Below are 10,939 nucleotides of genomic sequence, written 5' to 3'. Positions count from 1 at the left end.
GATGTAAAAATAATATAATAAAGCTAAAAACAAAATGTTGCCTAAATTAGCACGTTCGGCGCAAAAATGATCTAAATATAATCTTATTTAATTAAAACAAAAACGTTTGTAATAAATCACTATAAAGAAAAGCGTGGGTCGCTTAAAAATTTTGTTACGGTATCCATACATAAGAATTAAAGAACATCATTTTATTTTATTCTTTTTTTTAGTTTAAATATAAAAGACGGTTATTATACACGTTTCTACAAGCTTTTATTTAACTTTATTTCTCGTTCTTGAACGCAAATGTGTGTAATAGCATGTAATTATAATACTTAATGTAAGAATCTGTAAGTAATTTTAAACAAAATCGATTAAACATCTAATTAAGCCAAAACTTATGTCACATTCATTTGTATCGAGTCACGTGTCAAGTTTGAAAGAAATCGGTCCTGTAAAAGTTGTCAAAATTTTGCTTGCAAGTATTGACCCATGAAAGCGCGAGAAATCAAGTTAAAGAAATGCTTGTGGGGAAAAAAAAGCAGATCATGCATAATTTTAGTCACAATCCTTTTTCGCTTAAATATTTTTAAAATTTATATAGCAGAAATAAGATTATAACCTGCAACTGGCAACTACATTGTTTCTGGGTTTTTTTATCTGTCTCTATACAAATGTTTGTAGGTTTGTCTTTAATGAATTACAGCGCCATGATCCGATGGCCACAAAACTTTGTAAGTTGTTGGGAATACTCCTGGGAAGGTTTCTGCGTTTAAAAAAAATGAATTTCAAAGGGACAGCTGTAGGGTGCGGTTTTGTACCCAGAGTTCCCAAAAAAACTATCTAAATCTTGGCACCAGGGATTTGTTGACTGGGCGTCCCTCACAGGGTGTCAGGGGTACTACTTGATTGAATGGTCAAACTACATCAGATGCATCCGCCGGCGCCCCGGCGATCGTGTGGCCGAGTGTACAAGGTGCTCCCCCATGAGCACTAATGCATCTACATTCATTTGCGTCTACATTCATTTGCGTCTACATTCATTTGCGTCTACATTCATTTGCGTCTACATTCATTTGCGTCTACATTCATTTGCGTCTACATTCATTTGCGTCTACATTCATTTGCGTCTACATTCATTTGCGTCTGCATTCATTTGAACGGATGTCGATAACGTTCACTAAATGCTTTCATGCGGCACGCCCTGTGGCGTTTGAGTGTTTGACAAACCCGCGCCCCAACAACTAAATAAATATGGTGTCTGTTTTGTTTACATTTAAATAACTCTTTTTTTTTAAACAAGGTCGGCGTCTAAAAATTCAAGATTGGTAACGCGTTGATGAAGCCTTTATAAAATGTTTGGTCATTCAAGCGTGAAGAACTAGATCGCAGCAATGCACAATGGGTACTCTAGTTAATACACAAAAAGTTTGTTTTTTAATTAAATAAATACAAATCCAGTAGTAAGCTCGACCACAATGACTAGATACATAAGTTATAAAGTAAACAATAAACAAAGGGCAATCTAAGAATTTTTAGGCTCTTGCTTATGACATAGTAATGAATGATGAGCAAATTAATTTTGTTATCCTTAATTTTTAATTTAAACAAAAGTTTGTATTTTCTAAATAAGGTGTGTCCCCTACGTAATAGAGAATGGTAGAATGTAATAAAAAGCTTCTCTTAAAGTAGATTAAATTATAGATGTAGTACAGTGTATTGGAATATAAGGGAATGTATTTTATTGAAGCAGAATGGTGTAGTCTAAAGTAAGAAGAATAGAATACAATAACATTCTGTTTGTAGATTTGCAGTTATATCTTAACAGCAGCCCATCGCTTTAGAACTAAAAAAAAAAAAATTTAGGGAGAAGAAAAGAACATATATACGTGTGTGTGTGTGTATTAGCATTTGTTTTTTGGTTTATTTTTTTTTATAACAAATCGTGTAATGGGTAAGAAGTGAGTTTAAAATATGTCGAGTTTCTAAAGGACTGACAACTCGAATAGTTTCATAAAGGTGGACGACATTTCACATTGAATCTAGATCTATCACCGCAGCCTTAATTTTTTTTATCGCAGCAACATGTTACACAATCTTATGCTAGGAAGACCTAGATCTAACATTGTATACAAACAGGCGAAAGATCCTTAGCTCAGTGCCAGACTCTGGTTAGTCTGGTACTGGTCTCTCATTTGTTAGATCTAGTTTAGCTCTGTATCAGAGAAACGATTCAATGTATGGGATCTTTAATACAGCAAGTTGGTTGAACTTGTAAGATCTAGAGCTGTATCAGAGAAACGTTTGTAGCGTGTAATATATATATATATATATATATATATATATATATATATATATATATATATATATATATATATATATATATATAGACTATATATATATATATATAGACTATATATATATATATATATATAGACTATATATAATATCTATATATGCTTTTAATATTCCTATTTTTTCTAGCGATGATTAATGATTCTAATTTTAATCAAGCAGTACTGAAGACCTACCTTCCAATGGGAGCAATGGGGAAGTAGCCGAAGTTTCTCATCATCTGGTCCTATAGGTCTCCTGACATCCGTACTCCGCTGGACAGTGGCTCCAATCATTCACATTAAAGAGCCACAAATCAGGGACTCCCAAGCTAGACGATCAAACCGTCCGAATGTAGTTTTACAAGTAACTCTTGCACCTGTTTTACGACCATTCTCCGGTGAGTTTTTTTTTTTAGAAAGTTTGGATTTTTACAACAATTTTTAACACAATAAACCAGTAGCCCACAACTTCAAAAGTGTTTTTTTTTTATATCTTGCTCGAGTTGTGCGCACCTTAAGTTCTAAAAATAAACGTACGCTGTGAAAAACTCGAATCCCACAAAATTAAGTTCCGATATCCTTTGCGTTTGGTGGAAACCACTTAAGGAGTATAACGCACGCTAGAGTTCTATAGAACGTTCAGCCACTTGAAACGGAATGCATTGAACAACTATTGTACCTGCCCCCCACAAAAAACGTGGAACCCCAGCAACACCCGCGGTGGAATCTGTGTCACCGCAGACGACAGCAGCGCGCGACTGTTTGCTCACGTCACTAGCCAAGCAGCTGGCACGGATCGTTGGGTGTCTCTCACAGCCTCGTCTTCGTTCTTCTTCATGGCGGCTGGGTGTAGTCCGCGCGCTTCGGTGGCGCTGATAGGCTCGGAATTGTTTCAATATGTCATCAAAAACTGTATACAGTTAACACGCTTTTACACCTACACGCTTTTAATTGTTGCTATAAATAATTAAAGCAGTCGATTGATTGCCAGATCAATCATTTAGTCGACATCAATATAAAATGTGAGATTTCTTTTCAGGGCGAACATTATTCTTAAAGGTAAAGGGTATATATATATATATATATATATATATATATATATATATATATATATATATATATATATAATATATTCATGTTATGTTTGAGCGGGAAGAATTTCAACTACAAGTCTAGTCCTGCGTGACTGCTGGCAGTTAATGATTTTTTAATGTCAAGGTCAAGGCCAACATCAGGTGTCGTGTTGTTTACATTTCCATGGGCTGGGGCAATCAGTGTTGTCTTTCAATTTCCTCACAATTATTCCGTGATTGGCCACTCGTTTTAATTACCGGGGGATTGTGCAATAATGCACGTTGTGTAAGAATTGGAATCGGTCAGGAGTCATCAGAAAGCCATGCATTTGTACGCTCAAGAAAGCTCTATTTGTGTATGACTGTATGGCTGACAGTGCTTCTTTCAGACATTTTTTCTCATTGAGTAGATAGGTGGGCACTTGAAATTTCTTTTTTTTTGGGGGGGGGGGGGAGTTATATTTCCGGTTGGGAAAGGCACTGACTGAAGTATATAGGCCTATTCGATATATAAGTTATATTTCTTGGGACTGGTAGATATGCTTCTGGGGGTGCCCCCGACGCACCCCCCCCTAAAAAGATACCTAAAAGAAACTCTGTCGGTGGAAGTGATGACACCTCTGACTTGATGCACGTAGATAAGGCGGTTGGTTGCCTTGTGATGTGCTAGGCTGGGATCATATCTTTTTAAAACTGCTCGTTGCTCAGGTTATATTCTGTACCTGTCTACAGTGTGTCTACCCTGGCGTTGAAATAAAACGTCTACGTGGTTTTACGAGAAACGTGGGGTTGAACGAGAAACGTGGGGTTTAATGAGAAACGTGGGGTTTAACGTGGGGTTTAATGAGAAACGTGGGGTTTAATGAGAAACGTGGGGTTTAATGAGAAACGTGGGGTTTAATGAGAAACGTGGGGTTTAATGAGAAACGTGGGGTTTAATGAGAAACGTGGGGTTTAATGAGAAACGTGGGGTTTAATGAGAAACGTGGGATTTAACGAGAAATGTGGGGATTAACGAGAAATATGGGATATCACGTGAAACATTGGGTTTAAAGATAATATAGGGTCTCATAAACACATTGGAATTAAGGCCACTGAAAACAGTGTTACGCGTCCATTAATTAAACACCTGTGTCCAGAAGCTTACCATAGGACCAGAGTTTCTTCCAGGCATCTCTTCGAGGAAAGGCTACCGCCCCTCCCCCCTCCCTCCTCGAATTGAATTTATATAGAAAATATATATTTCTAACATATATACTTCTGCCGCCACCCCCCCCCCCCCGCCAGGAGAAAAAAAGTCTGGAAGAAACAGCATACAGAGTTTCTTCGAGGCATCTCTTCGGGGAAAATCTACCCCCCCCCCCCCGAACGAGATGGAATTTATATAGTAGAAATATACTTTTACTAGTGTCCGCCTCCCCCCGGAAAATGTTGACCGCCCCCCCCCCATGCCGCCCCTCCCCCCCCCCCCCCCCCCCCCCCGGAGAAAAATGACAGTGCATGGGACAGTTATTAATAAAAAAGAATACAGTAGGGAACGCGTGTTTAACTCGTGTTAAGAAAGCTTAAGGTTAAGTTTAAAAAAGAGAGAATGGACTAGATGATTATATTCAAACAAACTTTCAACTGTCCAATTAAGAACAAAAGTAAACAGTACCACGTGACACTGGTGTTCTGGGCAAGGATTGCAGACGAGCTGGTATTTTTAAAATCGTTATTGAATTAAAAATTCGAAAGCTGACACTTTCCACGAAAACGAGCCTTGAATCGTGTTCAACTGATGTCATCTAGGCACCAGCGGTGTAAAATATCAGCGCGGGTAAACCCGATCTGTTGTAATGAAATCTCTCAAGTCACTTTCTGTTTGTTGACACTGTTCGCAACGTGAGGTTGCTGGGATATGTCGCGACCAACTTGATCGATTGGTTGATATCACGTGGACAGTTTGCCATGAAACTTAAGACCAACTGTTTTACACAGGATTGAAGTTCTTTCTTTTTATTTGTTCAACTGAACATAGATCTAGATCATGTATACAATTTGAAACCAAAGAAGGAATTAAAAAAAAAAACCACGTTTAAGAAAAGGGGAGGTTCTGATTCAAGATCAACTTTAAATTTCACACCCTTGGTATAATACAACTGGTAAAGTATATTGTTTCGTGTTCCTCATTTAGCGTTATTTAATGGGTTTCGGTTTTAACTTAAACAGCTCAAGTTCTCACATACCAGGATGTAGAGACAGGTGTGTGCGTGGGGTGGGGCAGGTATTCAGGTGGAGTGAGAAGGGGGTGGGAGAGCCAGGCGTGGGGTGGGGCTGGTACCCAGGTGGAGTTAGAAGGGGGTGGGAGAGGCAGATGTGGGGGTGGGGCAGGTACTCAGGTGGAGTGAAAAGTGGGTGTGGCTAGCTCTAACTATTAGTGTATGGATAGGTAGGTGGGTGGGCCATCTATGATTATATGTACGGGTGGGGCCAGCTGTGTATTCTAAAGATGGGCGAATTGTATGGGTGGGTGTGTGGGTCATGTGATCTCCCAGCTCTGTTTGAAAAGCCGTCCTGTTTGCTTAGTGCTGTGACGTAGTCAGGTTGTACGCAAGTCACTGGATGCTGGTCACGTGGTAGCATGACAAAGATGGCTGACTCGATACAACCACGTGTTGCCATGGAGATAGAGACGAATGACAAAAACAATGCTCTGTGTCATCAGCTGTTAGGATTATGTCAGTTAATCAGCGGTTAGTTAATTATCGCATAAGGCGTCGGTTGTCTGTCATCTTGCACGCAATCTTTTGTCAACACAAAGTAAAGCCAAAAGTTTAGAACATCAATTAGCCCTTTAAGTCAAGTAAATCCAAAAGTTTAGACCATCATTTAATCCGCTAAGTCAAGTAAATCCAAAAGTTTAGACCATCATTTAATCCGCTAAGTCAAGTAAATCCTAAAGTTTAGACCATCATTTAATCCGCTAAGTCAAGTAAATCCTAAAGTTTAGACCATCATTTAACCCTCTAAGTCAAGTAAATCCTAAAGTTTAGACCATCATTTAATCCGCTAAGTCAAGTAAATCCTAAAGTTTAGACCATCATTTAACCCTCTAAGTCAAGTAAATCCAAAAGTTTAGACCATCATTTAACCCTCTAAGTCAAGTAAATCCTAAAGTTTAGACCATCATTTAACCCTCTAAGTCAAGTAAATCCAAAAGTTTAGACCATCATTTAACCCTCTAGGTCAACTAAATCCAAATGTTTACTTTAACATTTAAGTCTCTAAGAAGGGTTGCGCATCTATCTGGGAACCTCTAACAAGTCAGGTAAATCCAAAAGTTTTGACAGCACTAAATCCCATTCGTATGAAATAAAATGAGAAAGCACATTTCACACTTTAACTCTACCCTAATTTTAAACCTAACCTTACTCCTTACAAATTGAAAACCCATTGCTCAGTTAAACTTTACCCTAATCTTAAAGCTGACCAAAAACTTATTAAACGGCTATTTCATTGATACGAAAATGTAGGTACGTCTCATGTGATGAGAAAGCTTAAAAATGTTAAAGTGCCTCAATATATTAACAAAGATAAGATGTTGATGTAAAAATATCCATCACAAAAAACTATCACTATCGCCCCCTTTCAAATAACAACTGTTTTAATTACGTTTTAAAATTCTTTTTTGCCATTCAAAATACAAATTAAATCCATTCAAAATACAAATTAAATCCATTTAAAATACAAATTAAATCCATTCAAAATACAAATTAAATCCATTCAAAATACAAATTAAATCCATTCAAAATACAAATTAAATCCATTCAAAATACAAATTAAATCCATTTAAAATACAAATTAAATCCATTCAAAATACAAATTAAATCCATTCAAAATACAAATTAAATCCATTCAAAATACAAATTAAATCCATTCAAAATACAAATTAAATCCATTCAAAATACAAATTAAATCCATTCAAAATACTGATTAAATCCATTCAAAATACAGATTAAATCCATTCAAAATACAAATCAAATCCATTCAAAATACAGATTAATCCATTCAAAATACAGATTAAATCCATTCAAAATGCAAATTAAATCCATTCAAAATACAGATGAAATCCATTAAAAAATACACATTAAATCCTACACAACGCCTTTTTAACCCCCCCCCCCCTACTCCGTTATCGCCTAAGCCCAGACCCCCCCCCCCCCCTCCCTCCCCCAGTTCAGATCTCTAAGACGCCCTCTCGTTCCTAACAATACTAATATTTTATTCTTGTACCAACAGATTCTTTTTTATAAATCACTTAAAAATACTCTAAAACAAAGAAGAAAACGGGAATATTTTTTTCTAATTATTGATCAGACATGATTGAACATATCATTACTTTTTATAACGTGCTTTATTCTTTTATTTTTAGCCCGTTGCTATGGTGATGTTTACCAGTAAACCACGTGTCCCATTCAATGGCAACCAGGTCACGCTTAACATTTCAAGCGGAACAGAAAAAAATTGAAATGTCTATTGAATAATAAAACACTATGCTAAATACGACACTTTGAGCTTAAAATGAGAAATACAAACAGCGCCGATAATAGAATAAAGAGTAATTAGAGTTTTAAAACTATAACAAATATTCTTTTCTGTGGGATTAAAGTAGGCCCAGAGCTGGTCCGTGTATCTTTGTTTGATTATTCTTTACACACCACAAAAATAATGCTACAATAGTATTCTCTTTTTCTCATTAAACACTAGGATGTTTGCATATTGACAAACTTTCGTTGTTGTTGCGCTTAGGAAGTTTTCTATAGATTAAAAAACAAACAGTTGTAAACTGTACGAGTTTAGCATGACAACATCAAACCACTTCGCGGAGCCGCGGCTGTGTTGACGGTTTGGTTAAAGTGCGCCGCCTAGCGTTCGTCTGCTTTATCAACATCTGATCTAGTTTTGCGCCACGGTTCGTCGCCCCTGGCAACCCTCTGGGCTCCCAAAAAATGCGCCATGTTCAAGCCTCGTGGAAAGTTATTGTTTGCTAGAAGAATCTCCAGCTTGTTCATTCCGTGGGTATTTTAGTGTCAACAAACTCTGTCCTACAGTGTGTAGATAGTGGCCCGTTGTAGTGGAGATCACAGTGGTGATCAACATGGGGGCGGTGGGGGTGGGGGCGTCTTATGCTAATCAATGAAAACTGGTTATCTGCCTTTACGTATTCTGAGTATCAGATAGAATTAATCGTACAAAAAGAAAAAAAGGCAGACTGAGTGTGACGCGTTTCGTAACTGTTACCACCCCCCCCCCTTCTTTATCCTATACTCGAATATAAAGGATTGTAATGTATCGTGAAAAAATCTAAATCGAGATTTTGAACAAATTTGACGTTTTACAACCTTCCGGTGCTGGGAAAACTTAGCTTTGCAATTATGTCCGTCTGTGTGTGTGCGTGTGCTTGCATAGGGTGAGTGTGTCTGTAATACGGTAGGCTACTTGAATACCGCTTCAGTTATATTGTCAAGATTTCACAAATAAGTTCTATATCAAATGTGTAGTTTTCCATCAACTTTCATATAGCCCTGAAAGTGTAATTGCTCTGCAGTTGTAAAAAGTATAGGGGATACCACTCCCGCTTCAATAGAGTATACATCAATCATCATACATATACATACAGATAGGCATACATAAACACATCCACGTGACTGAACTCACACAGATCCCCTACCCCCCATACACACACATCAGCTCATAAAAAGACGTGTGTGTGACGTGTGACAAACAAGTTGTCATCTCTCTGTATCCATAAAACACCGTGTAGTACCCCAGTCATTGTTTGGCGCCACATTTTTTAACAAGTCACATGGCTTATTGAACATTTTCCCTTTTTCGTTGTATTACATTAAAGTAAAATTATGTAAAAAAAACATCTTCAAACAAGCTGTTAATTATGCGACTAGAAAAAAAATTGTCCAAAAAACTAAGTTCAAATAAACCACCTCAGGTTCTTTTAGTTGGCTTCGATCTCCCCGATCAATTGAACGGCAAGTGCGCTAAAATTAAACTTGAACCAACAAAGAGCGCATGCGCATATAGCAACTTGTTCACCGGGAACTATTTGTAGTGACAACAGCGTAGTAATGGCGGGCACTTCAGGTGGGCTAGCACCCGGCACCCGCCCCGACAATGGCGGCACCCACTGTTTACATCTAGTGTGGAAGAAAATTATGGCTTTTGAAAAGATCTTCAAACACGTGGCATAAAAGGCGTAGATTTATGACGGATCACTTGTGGGTTCTTGTGCTTCTGGCAATGGCCCGCTCTTCACGGCGGGGAATTCAATTTCCCTCGGCTTATCGGGATTACCCACTCGTGACGTCACCGAACGGTAGCTCAGTGGGTATAGGTTGTAAAGCTACAAATTCAGATTTTTATAAAAACAATTTTTTTCACACCTGACAAGTCTAGCTGTTCACAGTACTTCCCCCCCCCCCCCCACCCTTCCGTACAAAAAGGTAAAATATGCCATGTCGGTGAAGTTTAAACTACCACTTACCCTACCCAAGTGGACTGTTGATGATGACTCTACCCCCCCCCCCCCCTCCACACACTCACACTGCTAGCGTTTACGTTTGGCGAGATTACAACCACAACTCCATGTCTCCAGCGATTATGTAGAGCCAGATTTCATCAACCCCCACCCACCCCGGCAGTGAGGCTGAGCCAGGTTTCACCCCACCCACCCCCGGCAGTGAGGCAGAGCCAGATTTAAACAAACCACCCTCGGCAGTGAGACTGAGCCAGGTTTCACCCCACCCACCCCCGGCATTGAGACTGAGCCAGATTTCTACCGGATTAGACTCCCAGGGTCTCCCCGTGGGGTCCCAACAGCAACACGCTAGCGGTGACATTTCGGGAAACACGGTTTAAAAATAGAATGTTCAAGGAAGTTCGATCTCCCGCCCTTGCGACATTAAAAAATCGGGATAATTGCCGGACTGGCGGGTTTAAAGGTGAGGGCCGGCGGGACGTGGACGGCCCACAAGGCAACATGAGGCTCATTCATATTCATAACCTAACCTTTATTTCTGACAACGATAAACCAAGTAGTTATACATAATTTAGATCTGATTTCAAATCGTATTTTTTAAAAATAAAACGTGCAAAAAAAAAGCGTAAGATCAGTTTAAAAATTTAAAAACAATCATTTTCAGTTGCAAAAAAATAAATTAATCAACATAACATGTAATAAATCCAATTCATTTGACAAGTTAAAAAAATAAAACAACGCAATTCGTTTCGCTGTTGATTTTTATTTTACCATTAGCCTTAGGTGGGTGATCGATTGCTGGTTATCTGGATCTGATCACTCACTGATCCGTGACGTAAGCTCTACCCAGCATGCAACGCGGCGCCACGTGACTCCCGTTTACATCGACCACACGTGGCTCATAATCAGTCAAGTGTGGCTCATACATGACATCATCGGTCAAGTATGGCTCAGATGTAATGTCATCCGTATCACGGCGTCTCAAGTGATTGGACTGGGAAATTGAAATGTAC

At 38.6% G+C, this 10,939-nt stretch overlaps 1 protein-coding gene across 2 annotated transcripts in view; it reads right to left on the bottom strand.

Moving 5' to 3' along the window:
• LOC131930590 (cyclin-dependent kinase-like 1) overlaps positions 1 to 3,032 on the bottom strand; it is a 35,659-nt gene extending 32,627 nt beyond the window's left edge. For both annotated transcript variants that reach the window (XM_059287141.1, XM_059287142.1), the window contains exon 1: positions 2,514 to 3,032. In XM_059287141.1, coding sequence (XP_059143124.1) covers positions 2,514 to 2,557 — 44 coding nt within the window. In that variant the 5' untranslated portion in view covers positions 2,558 to 3,032. The remainder of the gene's footprint in view (positions 1 to 2,513) is intronic.
• Between the last annotated feature and the right edge of the window lie 7,907 nt (positions 3,033 to 10,939).

The sequence above is a fragment of the Physella acuta genome, unplaced genomic scaffold (genome assembly GCF_028476545.2).
Source record: "Physella acuta isolate Inbredline_101_S28 unplaced genomic scaffold, ASM2847654v3 ptg001808l, whole genome shotgun sequence".
Taxonomy (NCBI): Eukaryota; Metazoa; Mollusca; class Gastropoda; family Physidae; genus Physella; species Physella acuta.
The sequence above is the reverse complement of the archived record's forward strand: the minus strand, read 5'-3'. Positions and strand labels throughout refer to the sequence as shown.